The sequence below is a fragment of the Vanessa cardui genome, chromosome 6 (assembly GCF_905220365.1).
Source record: "Vanessa cardui chromosome 6, ilVanCard2.1, whole genome shotgun sequence".
Classification (NCBI taxonomy): domain Eukaryota; kingdom Metazoa; phylum Arthropoda; class Insecta; order Lepidoptera; family Nymphalidae; genus Vanessa; species Vanessa cardui.
Genome location: NC_061128.1, coordinates 11,305,125 through 11,331,563, shown reverse-complemented (window position 1 = coordinate 11,331,563; position 26,439 = coordinate 11,305,125). Strand labels below are relative to the sequence as shown.

The 26,439-nt window shown below is 34.7% G+C and overlaps 1 protein-coding gene across 2 annotated transcripts; it reads right to left on the bottom strand.

Annotated features, from left to right (window-relative positions):
- Positions 1-17,159: 17,159 nt before the first annotated feature.
- Positions 17,160-25,759, bottom strand: LOC124530719 (kinesin-like protein KIF18A). 2 transcript variants are annotated; one of them, XM_047104974.1, is made up of 8 exons: positions 25,046-25,759; positions 24,583-24,801; positions 23,686-23,891; positions 23,284-23,588; positions 22,949-23,130; positions 21,722-22,640; positions 20,275-20,394; positions 17,160-18,201 (listed from the first exon to the last, which is right to left on the bottom strand). In XM_047104974.1, exons 1-8 carry the CDS (start codon positions 25,598-25,600, stop codon positions 18,083-18,085), a joined length of 2,625 nt encoding a protein of 874 aa, XP_046960930.1. In that variant the 5' UTR covers positions 25,601-25,759; the 3' UTR covers positions 17,160-18,082. The 2 variants fall into 2 exon arrangements, with proteins under 2 accessions (XP_046960930.1, XP_046960931.1); XM_047104975.1 differs by having other exon boundaries at positions 17,160-18,153.
- Between the last annotated feature and the right edge of the window lie 680 nt (positions 25,760-26,439).

Sequence of the window (26,439 nt, the reverse complement as noted above, 5' to 3'; positions counted from 1 at the left end):
TCAGCCTGTGGTCGCGTCTAGCCGTTTTTTTTACATCTTTTTGTAAGGATACCCTCTTAAACATTTACGCTGGTTAATTATGTCTATCAGAGAAATCATTTAAGAATTAATTTGATTAACATATTTGATTGTTTGGATCGTTATAATAGAACTTGTTGTCTAAGGTTTTCGTTTCGACTACCAATAAAACACATTTTTTTTATATATTTCTTATTTTCTTTTTCAGTCTTGAGATGTTTGTACATTGTGATGTACAATAAAATACAAATATAATATAAAAAATATACAACAACAAGAGCCTGTAAATTTCCCACTGCTTGACTAAGGCCTCCTCTCTCATTGAGGAGAAGGTTTGGAACATATTCGACCACGCTGTTCCAATGCGGGTTGGTGGAATGCATATGTGGCAGAATTTCTATGAAATTAGACACACGCAGGTTTCCTCACGATGTTTTCCTTCACCGCCGAGCTCGAGATAAATTATAAACAAAAATTAAGCACATGAATATTCAGCGGTTCTTGCCATTGCAATTATCGGTTAAGATGCACATATTCTAACCACTGGGCCATCTCGGCTCTAACAAAATATAATATAACAAATGACAAACAATAAAACCGCAAATTAGCCATCTGCTAATTAATCAGTTTATTATTTTCATTAGTAGTAGTAGTAGTATAAAGCATTACTTATTTTATTAATTCATTATCCACAGTGGAATACAATACCTTAGAAGGTATTGTGTAACTTTTGCCTATAACCCTAGGTTACTTTTCAATCTTAGACACAAACAAATACTGATATTCAGAGGTATCAATCAATCATTCTGAAAATTTTTCTTTTGCATATTTGATATTAAATTATAGACATTATCACATTATACATGCTTATGTATTCTTAAAACCTTTAAATTTTATTATTGAATATTTTTATTTGTATACAATAAACCACTGATGTGTAAGTCCATTTAGGTACATGGATTGTTACCGCCCACTCATCTTAAATTCTACAGAAAAGTATCAATACTTGTTTTATTTTTATTAGAAGGATGAGTAGGTAGTAACAGGAATCTTACCATGTACTCAACATTATCTCAGGATGGATATAATGACGACAAGTTTAGCAAGGATTTTGCGACCTTGGATTTCTCCTTAAACTAATGGGAAACCTTTTCAAGTAAAGGAGGAAATTTAAAATGTTAGTTTAAATTTCGTTTTTATGTTGAATTAAAGTTACTTTTTCCACTGGTTCAATAATTGGAAAGTAATTTTTTCATTTAATATATTTATATGAATATGATTATTAACATTTTTAAAGCAGTTCTTTTTAATTATTAAATTGAAAGTCTGTAATCAATTTTGGAATTCATCCATCCATCCAATTAATATTAAATATCAATTTTATTAGATTAATAAAAAGAGGCTTAATTTTATACTGTAACCAATTATATTCTAATAAACAGATATGTTATACCCATACTAAACAACAGAAAAAAGTGTGCCGCGCCGGGGACCGTTTATTTTACATTTCGTTACAAGTAAAAAGGATAGCTTGATAAAAACAATAAGTAAAAGGGATAACTAGATGTTTTAATTACGCAAAACGTATTACTACGTAATTATGATGTATTATAACGTATTACTACGTAAAACGACTAAAGGCAAACGTCTCAATTAGGACGTTTTCTAGTTTTCACTTTTTGCGCGTTAATAACATATCTGATTACTAGAACATCATTGACTGTAACGTTAAAATTAATTATAGTATTGTACATTGCATTAATTTTTTATAGAAGATTACATTTTTTTTTATTCCATTAATATTTGCCGAGAACAGAGAAAAATGTCACGACGTTTAAAGATGTCGTTTTATAAATGTATACTTACATCCTGATACTTTTTCTTCGTACATACAAATGTTACGACGAAATGGTAAAAAAGTTGTCCTCATATCTATCATGAGGTTTGTTTTGAATATGCTGCAAGCGTTAGGGGTCCCGAATAAACATTAATGTTTAGTCTAGTCGAGGACGACTGTTTGTTCAATTCCCCACTCTGGGGGCGTTTAATAAAAAATAGTTTCGAAAGCTGTGCAATAAGTAAATGTAAATAACCTATGGCCTCCAGGTTTTTCGAATTGACTTTAACCACGTTCGTGCTGTGTTTGATAATAACTGTTTCCATTGTTGGAAACGACACGGTAATAAATATTCGTCTGTGTTTACTTAGTGATTTCTTTTTATTTATTAATTCAAATACATTTATATTTGTAGTGTTGGTTACACTTTAAATATAAGTAGATTTAAAAATTAATTATCCAGGCATTATAAGAAGTGTAATCCAAACAATCCGCTGTCATGTTTGGGATTTTTTATTTTATAGAACAGGATGGCGGACGAGCATTTGGGCCACCTGATGGCAAATGGTCACTATCACCCATAGACAATGACACTGTAAGAAATATTAACTATTCCTTACATCTTCAATACCTTGGGAACTAAGATGCTATGTCCCTTGTGCCTGTAGTTTCACTGGCTCACTCAAACTCGAACAACTTTATTAAATATAGAAGCATTACACTTTCTTATTGATGGTCAATTGAAACACTACCACCGGTTCGGAAAGAAAATACCCTGACCTGAGAAGAACCGGGGAAAGAAACTCAGCGGGGTTTTTTTGTTTGTCTCATATATTATATAAACAATTTAATATGAGATGAATTAGGAACTCACTCACCCTTCAAACCGGAACACAACAATACTGCGTACTGTTGTTTAGCGGTAGAATATCCAATGAGTGGGTGGGACCTACCCAGGCGGTCTTGCACAAAGCCCTACCACCAAGTAAATACAGGGTGTTATCCAATATACCAAAATCCACTCCAACAAGCTCATTATTCTTTCAAGCCGAAACACCAAAATATATAAAAAAAAAATTGTATTTAAAATTAGAACCTAAAATTCAAGTCTTGTTGATCACAAATTACGTCCAACATTTATAATGTGGAAAGCAATGCTGTGATGCTTATCACAAACGAAATTAAATCTATGAAGCAAACTTGAACTCCAAGAAAGAACAAAGGTTACTTTTGTGCCTAACACGTGACAACCAACACCCAAAAACGCGAGCGCAATCGCGGTCACTACTAGTCCTTTATACAATGGACACTATCTTATTTATTTTTATAAAACCGCCACACGTGACTTACGGGATTGGAAGTAAATTTGTTATGAGTTTCAAGGGACTAATAACTTCAGATTAAAAATAGCTACATATAAATTAAGTAATGTTTTATTATTGAATGTCAAATCAAATTGGGTTCGTTTATTATTTAATTTAAGAATGTCAATGATTCATTAAAGATTCAAAAGACGGGGTGATGACATTGAAGAAGTAGCTGGAGCGCTTTGGACGAGTAGCGAGAGATAGGGATAGCTGGCAATATTAGGAGGAGGTTTTTACTGCGAAAGGGCAGCCCTTACGTAGAATAGAAAATATGCATTCGAGAAAAAAATAGAATAATTAAATAAATATACTAATGCATTATATACACGATGAAACTGTTATACATAACTAATGAGGGACATAAAGCTTTATTATTATTAAATCATTAATGAAATTAAATTGATTAAGTCAGGAGATGGGAGGGTGACTTAAAACACTCAGCTGGACCATTCTGGATGAGAGTAGCAAGAGACAGGACCCATTTAAAGGACTTACAGGAGGCCTATGCCTTTTGGCACACGAACGGAGAGACTTCTTGTAACCCCATGTTCAGGAATAAAGGGTTATTATTATTATAAGTATGTCATTCAGGAAGTGAAATTACATTATATTATATTTAAAATCAATAAGTAACGTACGAATCAATTAATGAAAGATTATATCGATTAAACAATTCGTTTGGTATTTGAAAATATTCGGCAAGTCCTTGCGTCGCCTCTACTATATAATATGTTTGAATGCGAAAGTTTTCAACCAATGCATCATAACTGCGATGACATACGGTGCCGAAACGTGGACGTTAACTGCGGGACTTTTTCGCAAAAATTGATCGTCGACTTTTTTTAAAAAATATTAAAGTTTTCTCAGGCTTATAGTGAAAAATGCTCAGAGTACATTTCATCGCATAGTATAACACAAAATCGCTTACCGCTGTCTGTTCTTATGTATGCTTAGATCTTTAAAATTACGCAACGGATTTTGATGCGGTTTTTATTTTAATAGATAGAGCGATTCGAGAGGAAGTTTATTGTATGTAATATAATTTTAGTTTTTAATAATAATGTATATGTACAGGTGTGTAGTGTCTGACAAAGCTAAGGTTTGATTTTGTATATATTCTGCGGTATATTACGCACCCGTGCGAAGTCGGGGCAGAACGCTAGTGAGAAATAAAACAAAACCTTAATTGTGATGACAATCGGAGTTCGGAGTTATTGATAAAGTTTATAGGATTAAAAAATCCTAAACAGTTTATATATAATATAATAAATATATTAAAAACATTTCATTCAAGAATCCTTTTGCATAATTTTAATCAGCAATAGCGTATCTTGGATTAACCTCATTATTATATTTTCTTTGAGCATAGTTTTTTAGAAGAGAAAAGAATCGTTTATTTTCCACGCTTTTCTCCCTTCCTCCGGCAAAATATACTTGTTTTAGAATCAAAAGCTAAATTGAGTTTATCCGAATAGAAAACTTCCTTATTTTCACATCGAATTATATGTTTGTATGTATGTTTATAAGTACGTAGAAAAGCAAATCAGCCACCTGACGGTAAATAGTCACCACCGTCAATATTAACCATTCTTTAAGTCGCCAATGCACCACCAACCTCGGGAACGTAAGTTTGTTACGTTACTTATGTCCCTATATGTACTGGCTCACTCAATTTTCAAACCTGAATGCAAGAATACTGAGTATGAGGGTGTGGTACCAATTCCGAATGGGCTGGCACAAATAGCATGTCATATATATTCGCAATCTCATATACAAAAACGCTAAAAGTACACTTCACTAATATATATATACATACTTAAAAAACAGGTGTACGTAAACATATAAGCTACTTTACCCAACGATTCGAAATCGTACTTAGATGCTGAAAGGCTATTACTTTTTAGAATTCCGTTGATCCATCCCTCTTTATTTAATGCGGGTAACACTTAGTCGTAAATATATAATTAAATGGAACAAAATGGCTAACATATCCCTACATATTATAAAGGAAATCGCCGGCTGTGTCTGTATGTATGTTATATGTGTATGTATGTATGTATGTATGTATGTTGTATGTATGTTATATATGTAATACAACTCCAAAACTACGAGCAGATTTTCATGCAGTTTTTACTAATAGACAGGGATTGAAAAGGAAGGTTTAGCTATATATAAGGTGCATATAATTTATTAAGATTTTTGTGAAAATAAGTTGAATTATGACGTCAATTTTAAACATCTCGGAAAAAGCAACAAAAATATATATAAAAGGTATAACCATAAAAAAAAAGTAATGTCCAACCGTGAGACGCCGGAACGGGTCGCTAGTTTATTTATAAAGAATATTTTCCGCAATGCAACCACAACATTATTTTCCGAACGAACGCATTCTTCAAAGGGACGTGCTCGATCAATCTCACACAAGCAAGTTAGTGACGTTCGGAGGCTGTTTGTCCAGGCTCGTTCGTCAATTGTCGATGCAGGCAATCATACATGATCGCACGTTGCTAGTGACTCTTCCTAGCGACAGCCGACGCCAATCAACTACACGGACTGACTTATTGACTGTTATTGTGTATTTTTCGAATACTATTTACTTACTTTATGAATATTAAAATCCGAGAAAACTAGTTTGTTTTCAATACAAAAAACCTTAATTTAATTTAGACCTATACAAGTAATTATTTAGGAGAATAACATTAAATATAGTCTTACATAACTACATAGTATAAAACAAACTCACTTTCTGACCCTATATCCCTATGTATGCTTAAAAGTTTAAAACTACGCAATGGATTTTGATGCGGTTTTTTAATAGATAGAATGATTCGAGAGGAAGGTTTATCTATAGAATATATGTACAATATAGGGTAGAAACACAGATAATTTTAGGAGTTTCTAATGTGATGTCGTAAATAAACAAATCCTTTTGTACAAAGTAAAAGTGAAAAAAAAATACCCACTATCAGCTTTGCACCCGAGCTAGGCGGGGGCGGGTCGCTAGTAAATTGCATAAGGATAGACAAATAAAGATAATTATTTAAGGGCAGTTATATTCTATTTTATTATATTTGAAATATTTGTATACTTAATATCAAATATGTATGTATAATATCAATATGTTAATTATGTTTGTCAAATTCCGTAACATCAATATTATCGTAGAGCGGCAACACAGCTGCGAGTACGTCACACGCAATTTCGCAATTATTTTAAAATACGCTACACAATTTCGTGATGTGAAACAAACAATTGACACAAAGTCATAAACGTAATTCACGTATGCCCATAATTTTCTGTTAAAACGCAATTTACAAATGAAAATTTCTGTTTTCGTGTCCTCATTAATTATTTTTCGACAGCACAACGCGTAATCACCGCTTTATTACAATCAGGACTTGTCAACGTATCGACTTCGAAAACATTGCATTTAATTAGTTATAAAATATTAAAATATATTTTCCATAGATTAAAAATTAAAAAAAAAAATTAACCTAAACTAACAAGTTATTACGAAAAAGGTAAAATCATAAATTTGCATGTAATAAATAATGATTAGTAGGTAATTAGTTATTATTATTGAGGTAATTCATGACCCTAACATGTAATATATTTAATTACAAAATTATTGGTAAATGTTCATAAGGTATTTTCATGTTCGTATTGTAACGAATTCATGCTTATATCACACGGTGAGTATATCAAGATCGAGCCAATATAATATTTGAAATTTGTGTTTTCTAGGAAAATCTCATTGCTTACCCGAATGCTCTTTCTTATTGAGTTGCTTCATTATTTAAAGAAGGATTATTGAATACGAATCTTGAATTCATTTTTACTGTAAAAGGTTAAGCTTACGACATGTAGAGCCTTAAAATGTATCCCTGCCGGGCTAAGGCTTCCCTCTTGAGCAGAAAGTTCAGAGCATATTCCACTACGCTGCTCCAGTGCGGATCGGTAGATTCAACACGTGACACAAAGTTAAATTTAGACACATGCAGGTTTCCAAAAACAACAACATAAAAACTAATTAAGCACACGATAATTCAGCGGTGTTTGTCTGGTTTTACCCCGAAATCGGGCCATCTCGGCTCAAGTTAAGCCAAGGAAATAACAGCCATTCATATAGTATTTTTATTATATAGTATATTATTACTATATAATATTTAAAGAACATTGAAACAAGCAACAAATTATTTTGTAAGGAAACTGATTACAGAGGTAAGATTACTTAGAAAATAGTGTTAATAACTAAAATAAAAATTATTAAATTTTAATTAACGCGTAAATATGACATACTAGCTTTTAAATATATATAAACTCAGTAAATTCTACATAGCATAAGGTAAAACTGTTTATTTATTGACTACAAGCTGAAGCTACAACATAACTACTTTCTTCAGTACGAAGGTATTCAATCTTAATCCTTTTATCTTACGACCACACGCGAAATGTCGACAGTTTATCACCTATACCATCTAATTACCAATTTTCCAGTTAACTGAACGGTGAGACCGAATGATTGACCGATTTAATCAGAGCGTAGTGAATGAGCGGATCTCTCCGTTCAGGGTACGGCAGAAAAAATTGATTGCGTTGAATCAATTCATTTGCGGCGTCGGACGTTTTTGTTGACACCTTGGACCGATTTTTTATTACCTCGAGGACTTGATCAAACTGAGGTCTGTCAATATTAATTAACTCAAAATCTCGATATATTTTTTTTTGAGAAAATTAGGAGCGAATAATTGGGTTTATTATGAACGATAGCGTTAATACAAAGTCGGAGCAAAAGGTGCCTAGACTCATAGAATACCTAGAGCTGGCAGATTGCCGAAAATATGAGAAATGTTCTCTTCGCAAATGTGGGATGCAGAGCCCGAATGGACCTATCAATCATTCGAATGTAAGAGCGTACAATGTAGACAGCTCGTTGATTAAGCAGCTGTATTACGTAAGAACTTATTATATTTTAGAATTTTGTTGCGCTCATGAAAGCCTCCTTTTATTGTAAAGACAATACATAAGGAAACAAATTGTACAAAACGAATCGTACGGTACTTCGTACGACAATATAAGACTTAAAAAAATTATCTTTTATAAGCCGTTGAAATAGAACTTCCAAAAAAAAATTTGTCTATTCTTTTTAACGTCTCGTTACCACTTTTTTTTTATTTGTCATAAAATATCTTAAACTAGATAACTGAAATACAAATGATACATTCCATTTTATTCATTCGTTCATTTGGACATACTTTGTAATCGATGGAAACAAGGGCCTCACCGAGTTAGAAACGACAGTGACAGAGCTGGGTGCATTTCAAAGGGTTCAATTTGCATCGGACGTAATTAGACAGCGAGCTGCCTACGAGAAATTTGGAATTTATTTTATTACTGCTTTGTGCTTCCTGTTAATCATTCTTGTCACTATATTAAATTATTATCTTGATTTTGTATCCGTTTTCAGTTTTAATGTAAATGTGAATATATTTTTTAATTCATTGGTCTTTAAAAAAAAGCAATATAATTATATTTTTTATAATTATAAAAAATATTACATTAGATTACAGATGAAAATATATAACTTGTGAATGAAATACTTGAAGATTATTATGGATGTATACAGATTATGATAAAAATATCTTTTCTATCAACTTTACGCCATCACTATTAAAACAAATCTACGAAAGGCTAAGATTTATAGATAGAAATGTCTACAAAGCCCGTGACAGTATTTATATTAGACTTTAGAAGACAAGTCAGTCACCGTTACCAATTACAAAAGGGGAACAAATATTACCGTTTTTCAAATCCTTTGTTTAATTTATTTATCAAATATTATTATTATCAAAAAAAAAATCCAAATATGATAACGTATTTTTTGACAACTAAAGCAGTAAGTTATGTGTTCCTAATACCCAATGAATTAAAGAGATATATCGGAAAAAAATATGCAAGTTTTATTAAAAGACAACGTCGCTCAGATAACAGCGATTACGTGTCGCCAGTGTAAGAATAAATTCATCATTATAGGCACCGTGCGTAGCGATGACTCTGCCATCTCGTGACTCATATTCAAAACTTTTACCCTCAATTTCAGAAATTCTACTGTCAAACAACGGAAAATTTTTCTGAATTATCGTGTTAATTTTTGATAATTTGAGCTATCGAAATGTATTGTTGTATTTCTGGATGCCGTAATACATTCAAAAACAACTGGTGTAAAATTTTACTATATCCCTACTAATAGTACTCATATGCCATGGCTTAGGGATAAAAGAGTGAAATGGATAAATGCAGTTATAAAACACACGTAAGTATACCTTCAAGTATTTAAAAAGTACTATTTGTTTTTATTTATATAAAAATCACCAATTTTGTGGGTAACTGTTTTATGGAAGACAGTTTAATTTTCGTCGATCGTTGAATCTAACCTCTAGCCGTTGTTTCTTTTAGTAGACATCCAAATAACTGGTTCCCATCTATAAATACCAGCATCTGCAGCGCCCATTGCTTTCATTGTTAATTGGTATAAAACCATGTTTTTTAATTTTGATCATTGTAAAATCATATTTACAGACTTGACAGCTGCCAGCCTGCCACCAATGTGTCTGGGAAGTTTCTTTTTTTACTCGCACGGTGTCTCTACTGACGGGATTATAACGCCCTCTATTTTTTCTTCACGGTGCCTATTGAAAATGAAATAAACATATAGTATGACACAAATTAGATGTAGCATCGGAAAAAGCAATGAAATGAACATAAAACCGATTACTGCCGATTTACACAACCAATAGAAATAGCTCCCTATCGCGCCATTCGATGCTATTCGTCGCTATAGATTCACGCGTCAGAGAAAGCAAGTGCATGTAAATCGACGCGTCAAATTGTCGTCAATTGATGAATATATTAGATCATGTGATATTACAAGTTATTACGTTTGTGCAAAGACCATATTCGCATGAGAAATAAATATTGATAATTTGGGATTCATTCGGATGTGATCGGTTTTACGAATTTTGCCGATGCGACATCTAAGTTGTGTCGTACTATATGTAGGTATAAGCAGGCCCGCCGCTAGCTGTTTTGTCGCCCGCGTGCAATACCTATTATGCCGCCCTTTTTTTCGCTGCAAAAACGCATACCACTATTCCTCCACATGAGGTGGGGGGCGGGGTGTATACCTGCTAAAAAACCAACGTTAGCGACCCACTCTGTCTTTTTGGAGGATGTTAGGAAATCTTTTGTGCATACTACTGTGACGTCCTAACGGTAGGCTCACCTCTGCGGAGTTCCACTACCTAGGGAGTTCTCAGGGTACAGAAACCCTTAACCCCGGGACACTTATGGCGGGAGGAGAAGACATCCATAGCGAAGACCCCTTCTACTGGTCTTCTTCGGCGAAGCGGGTCAGCAGCACTATTCCCACGGTCCCGTAAGATAAGAATCTTGTTACGAGCATTAAGGGAGTCCAACCAAATAGGTGTATTTTCCGTCCAAGTACAGAATCAGCAAACAAATCCCATACCATTGCATCAAGGTGTGAGACGAGGGGACGTTATTTCCCCCAAATTGTTTACTAATTCAATGGAGGATACTTAAGATTTGCAGACGCTTGCTGATTCTTCTATGCGTATCGGCCTACGGATGAACTTGGATAAAACCAAGGTCATGTTCAATGAACATGTTCTACCGGAACCGATTGCGATACACGGTACCGTCCTCGAAGTTGTTCAAAAATATATCTACCATGGGCAGACTTTGCGATTAGGTAGAAACAACCTTGAGGACGACGTGAATAGAAGAATTCAGCTGGGTTGGGCAGCGTTTGGAAAATTACGACGAATCTTTACAGCGTCGATCCCACAGTGCCTTAAGACGAAAGTCTTCAACCAGTGCGTACTACCCGTCATGACATACGGAGCCGAAACGTGGACACTCACGGCAAGGCTGGTCCACCAGTTTAAAGTTGCTCAGCGTGCTATGGCAAGGGCTATGCTCGGCGTTTCTCTGCGGGATCGCATCAGAAGAAATGAGGCGACCCGCCAGAGAACCAAAGTCATCGACATAGCCCACCGGATTAATAAGCTGAAGTGGCAGTGGGCGGGCCATATTTGTCGCAGAACCGATAACCGTTGGGGAAAACGTGTTCTAGAGTGGAGACCGCGTCTCGGCAAACGTAGTGTAGTCGTCGTCCTCGGGCACGGTGTAGTGACGACTTACGCAAGACGTCTGGTAGGAGCTGGATGCGAGGAGCCCAAGAACGATCTCAGTGGCGTGCAATTGGAGAGGACTGGACATATCAACAACAGTGACCGGAAATGGGCTGGATTGGATTAAATTTATTTATTTACAATAAATAAAAAATATAATGCCACAGAGCGCACGCAGACAAGGTGTTTGGTTTAGGAGGTCCTCCTACGTTGGCATTGATGAGCTTTAAGCTGAGTTGGACAAAATGTTGCACGAAGCTCCGTCCAGGATGAGGCCCTGATCCTTCATATGTGTCTGCGCCTTAATTACCGTCTCTTGGAGGGCGGTAGACGCTCCTCGAGGAGACCTCAGCAAGGACCGTGGATTAGGAGGCCCTCCGTTTTAGTTAGAGAAACCATCAAGACCAGCATCTCGATTCGATCCACCGTGAGCGATACTCCGACTTTAGGGCCGCCATCTGAAAGGTTCGCCCCGTCACCGTGACACAACACACCCATCCCGGGCGAGGTCGGTGCCCGCAGGAGCCAGTCAAACCAACTTCAAACGCCGGGCAAGTCGTCCATCGCCCCCTCCCAAAGGATCACCTGATCCCTGAGGTATGCCCCAACGGCCTTCTGAGATAGGAAGGCAACTCGTGATATCGAAATGGTCTTATGGTCTCGAAAGGAAGACGGCGAGCTTGAAGTCTAGCGAATATCTGCTGATGTTAAGTAAAAATATAAAGTATAAAACGCCAAAGTGTATAAATGTAAAATATAAAAAAGGCATGGGCCTATGAGCCCGTGGATGCCGTAAATTAAATTAAGAAAAAAAGAAAGGAAGACTATTGAAGTCGTTCGCCACGTCCGGTGATACCGTTAGGACTACTTTCCCTTGTCCCACCGCCTCCATTGACCGGGTCTACAGGGTGTTTTAGGGCATCGATGGTTAAATGACCCGCCCTTTTCCCCGGAAATAGCTCTCCGATCAGTCGCAGGAGATCTGGCGGTAGTTATTCCGTAACAGGAGCGCCGTATGTTCGGAGCTTCCCTCGCAAACCACGATAGGGGCGCCTGTTTGCTCTCTGTTTACTTAACGCCTTTTCTAACTCTTTTTTCAACTGACGATGTGCAGCCCACAGGTGTACCTCTAAGTTTGCCTTGAGCACGTTGCGCCTGCGATAGCGAACGTATGCCCTCCGCGCCCGGTTTAACGGTGCCCGTAGCTCTGCTATTTCGAGCGACCACCAATATAACTTACGGCGTGATACCCTTCAAGCCGCCCTACTACAACGCCCTACTACAAGTAACGGATACCTAATCTACCGATTGATAAGGAAGCTAAAGGGGATACTCCTAACTTCGACAGTATTGTTTTTCATAGGATAACAGACGACGGACTTTTAACTTTACTGAGTGCGATATTTTTCGATGCTTTGAATAATTTATTTTACTTAAGGATTTGTGGGAATTATAATAATGACTTGAATTAGGTACGTTATGTATTGCTCAATTTGCCGCCCCCTGGACGTGCCGCCCGCGTGCCGTGCACGCGTCGCACCCCCGCTTACGGCGGCCCTGGGTATAAGTACATTGCATATACAAAGACAACCCCCATGGTCGAATGGTGTGTACACCGGTTTTCATGGGTACGGCAGTCGAGGTCCCGGGCTCGATTCCCGGCAGAGTCGATGTAGATTACCATTAGTTTTCTATGTTGTCTTGGGTCAGGGTGTTTGTGGTACCGTCGTTACTTTTGATTTCCATAAAACAAGTGATTCAGCTACTTACATTAGTATCAGAGTAATAATGTATGTGATGTTGTCTCATATTTATTTATTTATATTTATAGAAAATTATCAATGCCTACAACTGATAATACTACTAGTAAGATCATTTTCCGAGTATAACTATTACGTATTAGATATGTATATATGACTATTATGTATTAGATAAAGAAATATCAATCAAAAGAAATAAAAAATCCGTACATATTTTATTTTATTATACTTCTTAGAATCAGTCACAAATTAGATAGAAAAATATAAACAATAGCACATTAGGCCTACAATAATAATTATTATTAATACAATACATACCTAATAAAAAAAATCACACAATATTATATTAGAAAATTCACAACACAACCTTAAAATTATTAATAATTATATAAACAATATGATGTAAACGCTTATAAACTGTCTATTGTAACGAGTTTAATTATTTTAATCTATCCCTATCTTTAGAACGAGCATTATATGCCACTTTCAGTCTATAAAATCATGGATAATATTTTGTTAGGTATAGAGCAACCATCCCAATAAATAAACAAATAAATGATACTTATACATTACTATTATAGAATCACACGTTTCTTAAAAAAATTGCATCTATTTACGTAATAAATTTAAGCTTGTAATGTGGATAATAATAGTAGCAAAGCGTACAAATATTAATAGTCAGACAACTTGTCCGTTTGACAGGGCAAAAGGGTAAAGGGTGCACAATGAAAGTGTAGTAGCGTTCTCCACTCCACTACAGACTCCTTTCCGCGTCAATTGTGGCAACCGTAATACACTGGTATATGACACATTTATTATAATCAGTAATCGGTAACCGTTAAAATGAAATAAAAACTCATTTATTTAATATTACTTTTGATAATATTATTATTCATAATACAATACTTTGAATTGTTTTTAAAAAAAAATGTGACAACCCTTATATTTTGAACTTGCATTTTACATTGTATCAAAAAAGTTAACTCACATTTTTGTACTCATTACACTGAACAAGTATAAATTGTAGCAGGGAGATGAAATATAGTTTAAATAAACGTTTACATCATACTGTTACTTCAATTTAAAAAAAAATTATAATTACATTAAAAAAAAGTTAGTCATACATACCATTTCAGTAAGATATTTATCATTGAGATAAATCACGCGTACATATCTTATCAAAAAAATTATATTTTAAAATGTTACGTTAATTAAATTAATATAAGAAAATAAACTATAAAAGTTGAAAACATTATCGCTACACAAATAAATACGATTCAATAGACGATTTCCTTCGACTTTCTTTCATTATTTATTAAAGCTAAAAACCTTTATAATAAAAATCACCGAAGCAATTCCGTAGTTCAATTCGTTAGTATCGTGAAAAAATAGTCGTTATCAAAGAGTAAGACAGGAAAGTGTAAAAAGAACGTCACAATATGACATTTAAAATATAATCCACGTACATGAAACATGTAATTAAAATAATAGTAAATTAAAGTCCATTCACAATATATATATATCAGTGAAAATTCAAATAGTCAATCGGTAATGTATTTTGTGAATACTCGAAATTTTGATTAAAAACAAGAATACAAATTGATATAACATTTCAGGATTTATTAATACCTTTCCTAGCGATGTTTAAATGATTTTTTTTATTATGACGTAGTCTCACGAACTAAAGTACTGAAAAACGACGATTGATACGGTCTTACGTATCAAAGCCTTTTCAGCACTTAAAGATTCAAATTAAATTGGATTTCAGTCTTTACAGTTGCATTTAAACTTCACAATAGTTAATATCGATGGAATTCACTATACAACTACATATTATTGAACAAAGTTTCGTCTCTTGTTATGTTGTCTGTACCTGAGACAATCTGACACAATTGTACGGTCAGCATAAATTATTTTATCCGTGTATTGTATAATTAAAGTTAAGTTTTCAATCGGACAAAGTAGAAGCGCTAAAAGATTATCGTTAGTCTAAATTTAATTTAGAATTTTCTTACATACTAATAACCATAAATTTGTGATAATATCTTAGTAATTCATATCATATCATTTTACACCCATTGTATATTTTATAATTGGAAATTAAAAAAAAAGAAATGGCCAGTTGTTAAAATGTTTTGCGTGACAATGCAACCAATTACGTTTAACACAATCTAATTTAACTGGGTTAAAATTGTTTTTTTAACAAGTGTAGGGTTGACAAAACATAAAAATATTTATCATCTAATTAGAATTATTGTTAGTTAGTTAAAATTTCTGTTCAAATACCCTAATATTTTATTTTTTATAATTGCTCGAAATGAAGTTGTAACATTACATAAATGACATTTAAAAAAGGAAGTTGTAACGTTGTTTCCACACATAATCATTTAAAAGATATTTCTGATTCAATTGTTATGTTACAGATGAATTATACCTGTAATAAAAGATCAAAAAATAAGGTATGATATTTTGTAAATGTCATGTACGGTCTAAATATAATCGATTATTATACAATCAACAAACGAATTGATGCATTTACAATATCAAAATATAATTGGATTATTTGTTACATCCAATAAAATATTCACTCATGTTATAAATAATACGCAAATATGTACAGCTATGATTTAACACATGTTGTGGTATGTGTGAATTGAAAGGCTTATATTAATCGATAGTATCGTTATTGGAAAAATCGATTTGTCATCAAACAAGTATCGATTTATATTTAACTCACTTGGTTCCCATCTCCAACAGTATTATAATGATATTGTAAATTGACACAAGATACTGTAAGTTGAGATTCAAATAAAAAATGGTATGAATTGGATTGTTAATAAAAATTAATCAAATATGACTATTCTATTTTTATCTCGTATTAATCGAAAGTTTAAAGGTGGGTTTATGTATAACAAATATATAACTTTCAAATTTCATTATTATAACAATGAATTATATATTATGGAAATTACATTATATTATCTGTGTCGAAAATCTTAAAAAAAAATGATTATAAAATCAAAAACGGTACAAAAACAAAAGGCGCAATTAATTTTGCGATCAATGTCGTACATCATTCATCCGATGTGTCATAGACAATATTAAAAAAATCAATACACCCACCATTAATGTTTTAATTGTCCACTGTTGGACAGTCTGTTATTAAGGAACATTTTTGAGACTAAAACAACATGCTGCTTTATCGGCTAAATGATTTGGACCTACACCTCTCGGATAACGCACCCGAAGTTTTTCGTCAATTAACTGCTTGGCCACGGGAAATTCGCCGACGCAAAATTTCGCGCGGTGCGAACGGCGTAGCATGTATAGTACGACACAACTTAGACGTAGCATCGGCAAAATTCGTAAAACCTATTAAGTATGCTATCCCAAATTACCAATATTTATTTCTCATGCGAATATGATCTTTGCACAAACGTAATAACTTGTAATATAATATGACCTAATATATTCGTCAATTTGACGTGTCGATTTACATGCACTTGCTTTCTCTGACGCGTGAATCTATAGCGACGAATAGCGTCGAATGGCGCGATAGGGAACTGTTTCTTATGGTTGTGTAAATCGACAGTAATCGGTTTTATTTTCATTCCATTGCATTTTCCGATGCTACATCTAATTTGTGTCGTACTATACATTGCTATACGTTTGTCACATTCGCAAGACGCTTCGCCGTTCACACCGCGCGAATATTCGCGTCCGCGAATTTCCCGTGGCCAAGCGGTAAGCGATGCTGTGGGGCAAAGGATAAAAAAATAATGATGTAAGATATCGATAAGTCCCACTATTCGGTCGATATTAGTGATATACGAGAAGTATAGAGTGCCCAAAACCTGATATGTTGCTATAAAATTTTATTAGTTAAATTGTTTGTTGTTGTATGACTCTTGAACCTTTTCAACATCTAGGCGCACTTTTATGAATGTTCGTGTTATTTCGAAACGCATTTTTTTGTAATAGCGACCTGGGAGTTACTCTCGTAATAGTAAATATGACTCGAATTAAAGATCGATTTTGTTGTTAATAAATTTACCAACAGATCTTGGGATGCAATTATGTGTCCATGAGTCAGGAATCCTGCTTGACCCAGATATCCAAACAGCGGTATCAAACCCATTTTTATTAACTATTTGAAAATATCACTGCAGTCCATTCAAGGGACAAACAAGACTGTTCCATTCAAAAAAAGTCTTATATTAACAGAGTTTATTAAGGATACTACTTTCTGAAATAATTTTAAAGTTGTTTGTAAAGTATATAGCGATTTTTATATCATAACATATTATATCCCAGTCAGTTTAGTGTGGAAACAACTTTACACCCCGCATACGTAGAAGAATCCGCAGACCCACAGTGTTTCAGTTTGATGAAACTTCGCTCAAATACGGAAAACTAATCCATTCGCAAGTTTTACTCCGCTAGATACTCTATTATTTGATTAAGTTATTTTATCGGTTTGCAATTTTATCAGTTTATGATACACCTTAAAGTAGTTGTATTATTTTATAATAGAAAGATACTACACTAATTGTTTTATAATTTCTAAAAATATCTAGGTCTAATTTTTCCTTTTCATATAGTTGAAATTCCTACCTACCTTTACAATTTTACATATTTCTTAAAGTAGATTATAATTAATTTTACTTCACGAATTATCTTACCTACTGGTCACGTATTGCCTTAAAACACTTTATCGACATACAATCACTAGTGTTATGCTCACAGGTGGCCACTGGTGATCACTGATGGTCACTGATAGGTTTTTATAGTCTTTATTGGTCACTGGTGCCCACTGGTGATCGCTGTTGGTCTCTGATGATCCCTGATGATCACTGTTGGTCTCTGATGATTATCAGCGGTAGCTCCTCACTTCCTCGAATTGATGGCTGCGGGTCTCGAGTACGGATGCGCCTGCACCCTCTCCCTTGCTCGAACTGCTTTAAACCCCACTGATCTTTCAGTGACAGTAGTCTTTCTCGAGCCGTCTGTTAGTTTGTTAATGAGACAACACAACGTTAACACACGGAATACATGTTAGTCAATGATATTCTAATAAACAGATATGTTATATCCATACTAAACAACAGAAAAAAGTGTGCCGCGCCGGGGACCGTTTATTTTAGTTTATTTTTACATTTCGTTAAAAGTAAAAAGGATAGCTTGATAAAAACAATAAGTAAAAGGGATACTAGATGTTTTAATTTCGCAAAACGTATTAGTACGTAATTATGATGTATTTTAACGTATTACTACGTAAAACAACTAAAGACAAACGTCACAATTAGGACGTATACTAGTCTTCACCTTTTGCGCGTTATAACATATCTGTTTACTACAACATCATTGATGTTAGCTAAATAATATTACTATGAATAAGACATGCAACGTAATTGAGTTCGGCACAAATCGATGCAGTTAATTAGTATTGATAAACACGTCGAAAGCAATCGTCACCGTTAGGAACACACATGGCTGATATCAAAATTAACTTACGCAGTGACAAGTTAATAAATGTTATAATACTAATGATCTCATCTCTGCTGTTCGAAGCCTGATTTTGATAATTACATTTCGAGTTAATTAAAAAGAAATTTTAACTTCATTGATTGATATAAATATGAATAATCTAAAAGGGCTTACTTAATTAACTAATACAAAATTAAGAGATACCCTAGCATTGATATTTAAAAGAATAAGGATAACTCTTGCTTTCGTAGTTTATACTTTAAAAGAAAACCTAAACTATCTTTAATTTAACTCTAATAATTCTCCCATTAGAGAACCCATCTACACACTAGTCAAACTTCTACACTATTCTAGACCGATTGGAATTTCAAAATATATTTTAAATCCTGACTACTGTATGTATGCCTGCGTACTATATATAACGTCACCAACACCAAAATAGCCACATAGTTAGGTTAAGTAAATACCCAGACAAATACAGAGACAAACAATGTATTAAAACAATTAAGAGTAAAATATATTAAAATGTCTATAATTAAGTATCTTATACTGCTTCACGAGTTCAAAAACGCTTGGTAATAGTTTATATTCCTTGGCGGTAGGGCTTTGTGCAAGCCCGCCTAGGGACCACCCACTCATCAGATATTCTACCCCTAAACAACAGTACGCATTATTGTTGTTCCGGTTTGAAGGGTGAGTGAGCCAGTGTAACTACAGGCACAAGGGACATAGCATCTTAGTTCTCAAGCTTGGTGGTGCATTAACGATGTAAGGAATAGTTAATATTTCTTACAGCGTCATTGTCTATGGGTGATGGTAACCACGTACTATCAGGTGGCTCATATGCTCGTCAGCCACCGTATTACATTGGATAAAACACGTTTTATAAAAATTATTTAGTCTAGTAGTAATTATATAGTGGACGAAAAATTCCTAGTTGTTTTTTTTTTCAACTGTACAGAGCTAACCGCGCGGTTTAATATTTTAAACATTAAATGAATAATATTCATAGTAAAAAGTAAGTTTTGGGGGATGAATTTAGGAATATACAAACATCTTATTTAAGAAACTATTTACTTATCTAACAGTAATACTTTCTATAATCTCGTGCAAAAACATACTCACTATAACTTTTGAAGTTTTCTATGAAAACTTTCATACGCAAATTTTATTTCGCACTAAGAATAATTAAAAATATATATAATATAAACAACAACCCGCATTGGAACAGCGTGGTGGAATATGTTCCAAACCTCCTCAAAGGGAGAGGAGGCCTTTAGCCCAGCAGTGGGAATTTACAGGCTGTTGTTGTTGTTTTTGTTTTGAACTCGTGAACCAGCTTATCATGGATCGGTTGGGGTTAAATACATACACCTAACCAGTAAAGTAAGAGGGGGGGGTATTGTAAAGTTGCAAGATGTTTGAGTTAAGTTAAGGTTAGTGTTATAGTGATCGGATGGGGTTAAATACATACACCGAACCAGTAAAGTAAGAGGGGGGGGGGGGGGGGTATTATAAAGTTGCAAGGCGATTGGGTTAAGTTAAGGTTAGTGTTGTAGGTATAAGTGGATATGATGCGGTAGGGCTCCTACCCTGCACGGTGCGCTGCAACGGCGTGCCGTCGCGCGCCAGGCTGGAGCCGAAGCCCGGCGGGCGCGGAGTCACGCGGCGCTGCGGCAGCGCCTTGCCCACCGCCGGCTTTACCAGCCTGCCTGCACACAACACACGTCACGTATAGCACGACACAAATTAGATGTATCATCGGAAAATGCAATGGAATGAAAATGTAACGCATTACTTTTCGGTAGGTTTCATTCACATCATATTCATTCACGGTTCACAATATTACGACAGTTAACAATCTCACGAGGAAGATTGTAATCTAACGATGTTTGTAAACTTACGGTGACGGTACGAAGTTAACCATCTAAAAAGGAATTAGAGAAGCAGTAGTAATGCTTTATATACCTTGGGTATGTTTTTGCCGATAGGTTGCTTTTACAAGATAAATTGAATCACACTTTAAATTAAAACACATAAATTAAATACACTTTTCATCGGTGGTTTCAATAATTGATATATTTAACCAATAGAGCGGTATATTGTACTATATTAGAAGCTTAAGCGTAAAATAAGTTCTAAAAGCGTATAGTAAGACACAAATTAGATGTAGCATCGGAAAATGCAATGGAATGACAATAAAACCGATTACTGCCGATTTACACGACCAATAGAAATAGCTCTCTATCGCGCCATTCGACGTTATTCGTCGCTATAGATTCGCGCGTCAGAGAAAGCAAGTGCATGTAAATCGACGCGTTAAATTGACGGATATATTAGGTCATATGATATTACAAATTATTAAGTTTGTACAAAGATAACATTCGCGTAAGAAATAAATATTGATGATTTGGCATAGCGTACTAAATTCGGATGTGATCGGTTTTACGAATTTTGCCGATGCGACATCTAAGTTGTGTCGTACTATAGGTCCAGCTGACTTTTACAAGCACTTTTGAATCTTCATTTAACAACTATATTAAGTGAAGCTACCACCGGTTCGGAAAGTAGATTCCACCGAGAAGAACCGGTAAAAAATGTAGAAGGTAGTATTTTTTCTACATTTAAAAATGCAGTTATATTAGTTATATATTTATGGCCCAGGTCAGGATCGTCACAGACATGTCTTGTAAACTTATTGACAAAAAAATCAACAGGCTCTATTAAATAGACACTGAGATTAAACTTGCATGTGAATAGTAAATGAGGCTGTTGATTTTATTTGTTGAGAAATTTGAAACTCAATATGATGTGAGAATCGATCAAGACCTGTTATGTAATCGCCCAGAGGACACAGTTAGTTTGCGATAATTTGCAACTTCTTGAAATTTCAGTAGAAAGACAAAACAATATTATAACATAAACAAATTTCAAATTTTAAAATTGCGTTATGTATTCTTAAAAATATAAAAAAATTATACTGACTGCTACAATTTCGTGCAAGAAGTAAATGTTACTGAATGATCAAAGTTAACTTACCTTTGTTGTCATTAAAAGTTATAGTCCGAGGCATGGTATTTGTCCTGTCCACAAGTCCCTTCTTTATAGGTTGGACTTCCGCCTTCAATTCAGTTTTTACCGGCAAGTTCTTCCAAGCATCAATTTTACCCGCGAGCACAAAGGTGGAATTTAGATCTTTTGGGTCTAACCCGACATAGTTCTCCACATCTAGAGCAGGATTAGTATTCATTTTAATTTTCTTTGCTGAATTAAGATTTCTTGTAGTATCTAAGCTCTCTAAAGAGTCATTTATTATGATGGTTTCGTTATTAGCAAGCTTAATAGGTGTTCCTTTGCGTTTTTTCGAGAGAACGGGTTCACAATTTTCTATGTCAGTAAAATCATCACTATCCGTCACGATATCAACAGTAGAATTCATATCTTTCATATCTAAATTATAATCCATTGTGGTTGTGGGTTTGTCCAAGTCCAAAGTTGATACAAATTTGAAATGGCTATCACTCTCCGTGTCTTTATCTGACCACGTGATCCCTTTAGCAGACTTTGCTTTCTTCATAATCTCTAAATATTCAGCCGTCAGCGCCGGTGGCGCTTTGTCGTAACCTTTCAGCGTCAAATATAATTTTTTGAGCATACTGGGCATATCGCTCATGTATTCTGTAAATGCATTGATCTCGTCATTCTCTATAGCCAGCAATTTGTACCGCAAATCGTCCCTCGCCCTGAGATGACGTAATTCACTTTGCATCTGGACTTTTTCGACAAAGTCAACCAATTCGGGACAAGAAGCTACCGCTTCACTGTAAAGCACTTGCATCTTCTTGAGGCTCTCATTCCATTTGGTCCAAGCCGTCATTATTTTCGAGTCCAAATTGACAGACTGTTTCAAGTAGTTTTCCGCCGCACGCTCCTGTCTCGGGATTTCTTCCGTGCACATCTACAAAAATAATTATTATTAAAAACAATTTAAGGGACATAACATCTTAGTTCCCAAGGTTAGTGGCGCAGTGACGAGGTAAGGAATAGTTAATATTTCTCACAGCGTCATTGTCTATGGGTGATGGTGACCACTTACCATCAGGTGGCCCATATGCTCGTCCGCCAACCTATACCATAAAAAAAAAAAAGAAAAAAAAAAAAAAAAAAAAAAACACAGTTTTTACAGAAATATTTTTTCTTTCATTTTTGGCATTGATATAGGCTCTGCCTGACTGTCCTGTCTGTCCGGGAGGGCCCGGGAGTTACCTGCTCCATGGCGTCGCTGGAGGAGCGGTGCGCGAGGTCGGCGACGTGCGAGAAGGCGCGCGTGCGCAGGCGCTGGCGCAGCGCCAGTACGCGCTGCTGGCTCATGAGCGCCAGCAGGCGGCCCTCCAGCGCTCCGTGCGCGCGCTCCTCCTCGCTGATGCGCCGCCGCCACTCAAGCTTGTCTGGAAAATATACGCCATTCAAATAATCTCATACAACTATGTACTTTTATGGTACTTCCCAGTGTTCCATGGAAGATAAAAAATGAAAAAATGTGAAAAATGAAAAAAGTGAAAAGTGAAAAAAGTGAAAAATGAAAAAGCTTTTTTGTTTACCTTTTTCCTTGGCCATATCAGGTTCTTTATGGACCGTTTTAACTGCACAGAGTGTGAGTTTCGCTTCCAGTTCCTTAACCTTCTTCTTTAACTCTTCATTTATCTTCACATACTGCGACAATCTCATGTTGCCATCCACAATATTCTTCTTTATACTGAGCTGTATCTTGTTAGCTCTCGCTGCGTATTTTAGTGTATTGTATGTATCCTCGTAACTGATACTCGAGGGAGATACATTTGCAATCATAACAGTTTTGCAGTTGCCACCGAGGCTGTCTTTGAGAAGGCGTGTCAACTTTGAATCTCTAAAACAGAAATGTTAGTTTTACATAATGAACCAAAACAAACTTAATTCTATTATGAAATTGATTGTTATTTTACTTAAAAATAATTAAATATTACCTATAAGGTATGTAACTACTGCCATCTGCCAATTTGTTAATACAATTGCCAAGTGAGAGTAGACTCTTGTTGATATTAGCACCCTCCTTGAAGCGATCTCCTACACAGCCAGTGGCAGATGCACGTTCACTGCCAGCCAAGTCTATCATGGATAGCTTGACAAGCCGCAGTTGACTACTTGTTTTGTACCTCATTTTTACATACACCTATTGTGAAAGAATATTATATTGAAAAAAATTGTTTTCTTTTAATAATAAATTAACTAATACTAACTTTAGACTTGGATCACTACATAATAATTTGAAATAAAGCTTCAATAGTTCACAAAACAAATATATGACTTAAGAGATGATTTACTGTCCATACCTAACATTCAATCCTTGTAACGATATTTTAAATGTGTTAATGTTTGTGTATAATGTTTTGAAGCTTTTTCATTTCAAATTAATTTAAACAAGTTTTTAAAAATGTTTACTATTTCATCAACATTATATATATGCTAAAAAATGAGTTAAATGAATAATTTATTCTTTCAAATCATTTGTGACAGAAAAGCAGAAATTAATGTTTAACTGGTGAAAAAGCAGCATGTTCTAAATTATATTTATAAGGCTTATTTAGTTACATTTCATATGACAAACAGATAATTGTATAACTAGATAATAGTATAATGATAAAAGTAATTAAGTCCCTTGTGGCCCTATGGCCTAATAACTATCTTCCCGAATTTGGTGATACATTGGTGTTATATGTCTAAGAGCAAAATTTCTTTTGATTATGATGGTGATGCTACTTTAGCCCGTCGACTAATATCACCAAATATTAATCAAGTGTTCTTTCACCTAAGAACACCTATGGAACCTATTATAAAATGGATTCATCCTAGTTTCAAAATACCTGAAAGACAGCATGACTCCTAGAGCTCTCAGCATTAGCATCAGTGGGATGTTGTGTTCTATTTTTATTGCCATTTTCTAGCATGTTTAGAAGTTCCCGAGCCGTCTTGATGTTGTTGAGGGTAAGACCTGCTACCATCACACCATACTTGGAGTCCTCTCGCAGTTGAAGAGGTGTGTTTGAAGGTTTGAGTAGGTCATAAACACTCTCGTTATACACCTAATTTAGAATAAATATAGTATAGTTTAATATGTATGTAGTATGCTATAAATGTAATAGAAAGAAGAAACAGGAAAATTCAATATATATTATACTGAAGTTGTTGTAATATATTTAAGTTTACAAAGTCTTTCATACAAAATATTTAGTCAAATATCATTTAAAATATTATTAGAATTGTTATTATTGTAAGCTTCAGTATGATACTGATTCAAGTTATTAACATACAAAAAATATGACTTACCTCTATATATGAAACACCTATATCAAATTCTCTTTCTTTTTCGAATGAATTAATAGTATAGAATAAATGTTCCATTGTCAGATAAGTAATTCCAGGGTGTTCTTTATTCCCAATCATTGTAAATGTCTTTCCCGCGCCTGTTGCTCCGTAAACAAACACTGAACAATTATAACCTTCCATTAAGGAAGTTAACATATCCTTCGTCGTAGTTTCAAAAACATCTTGATTTGTAGCGTTTTGTCCACATACATTATCGAAAACAAACTTCAACTCTTTGTTGGCGCGCTTTAGAAAACTTTTATTTGGCTGTTGGACGCCTTGGTAGAAAAATGGTCGTATCTCTTCTTTAGGGTCGAATACTAACATTTTGTCATCAACAACATCAACCACTACGCGATTGTTGAGGTCCATTTCCTTATCGTTTAAGGGTCTAACTCTTACTACAACTTTTATATTCGCAGCCATATTTTGAGTCGATCCACTTTTTGATGGCGCGAGGACTGTAGAACTTTTCGGCCTGCCTAAGCCAGGGCAAGCTCTTTCGATTTTAACCATTTTTCACAAAAACTTTAACATCGATATTACTAACACATCAGTGCACAGCAGAAGCAAACCAGTTTGAAGAATTATTATTAATATCATATAAAATATAAGTTTTAGGCGCACTTATAAAACAGAAACTCAATGTCGTATTTTCGTTTGAAATTTTGAATCGTATTCGTAACCGTCAAAAATTTAAACTGACAGACGCAATCGGTAGTGAGCGGACGTCACGCAAAGTATAAGTAAAACGTTCTGAAATAGTTACCATACTAATTATTTGTTTTTCTATACAAACAAAGTAATTTATAAAAATAAGCTCCAATGATAACAATGAACTAAATAATTAATTAAATAATTTTAAATATCATCATATAAAATAAAATAATTAATAAACATATAAACCATAAATATACAGTATGAAACAGACTTAAGAAATAGAAAATAAATAAAATACTGATGTGACGATGTGGGCAAAAGTCTGCAGCAAATAGTTAAGTATTTACATAAGCAAGTCCTATAACCAAAGGCAAGATTTACTTATCCGGCTTATCCTCATACAAAATTAACGTTTATTTATACACAGCGTGGCTAAGACGGCGTCTTTATTGCGACGACGTCGTTGTATAAGAAACAAATACAATTTCCCCTTAATTTCCGCCGCTGATCTTATCTGGACATAACGAGAGCCTTAGCATTCAGTCGGGAATCTTAGTAAAACTTCAGAGAAACCGGAATTTCATTGAGCCTCTATTGTGTACAATACATAAGCGTCTTGAGCAGATTTCGATCGTTGAAACATATGGACTGTTAAAGTTTGCCAGTTATCGTTACAGAATAGTGATTTTTGTATG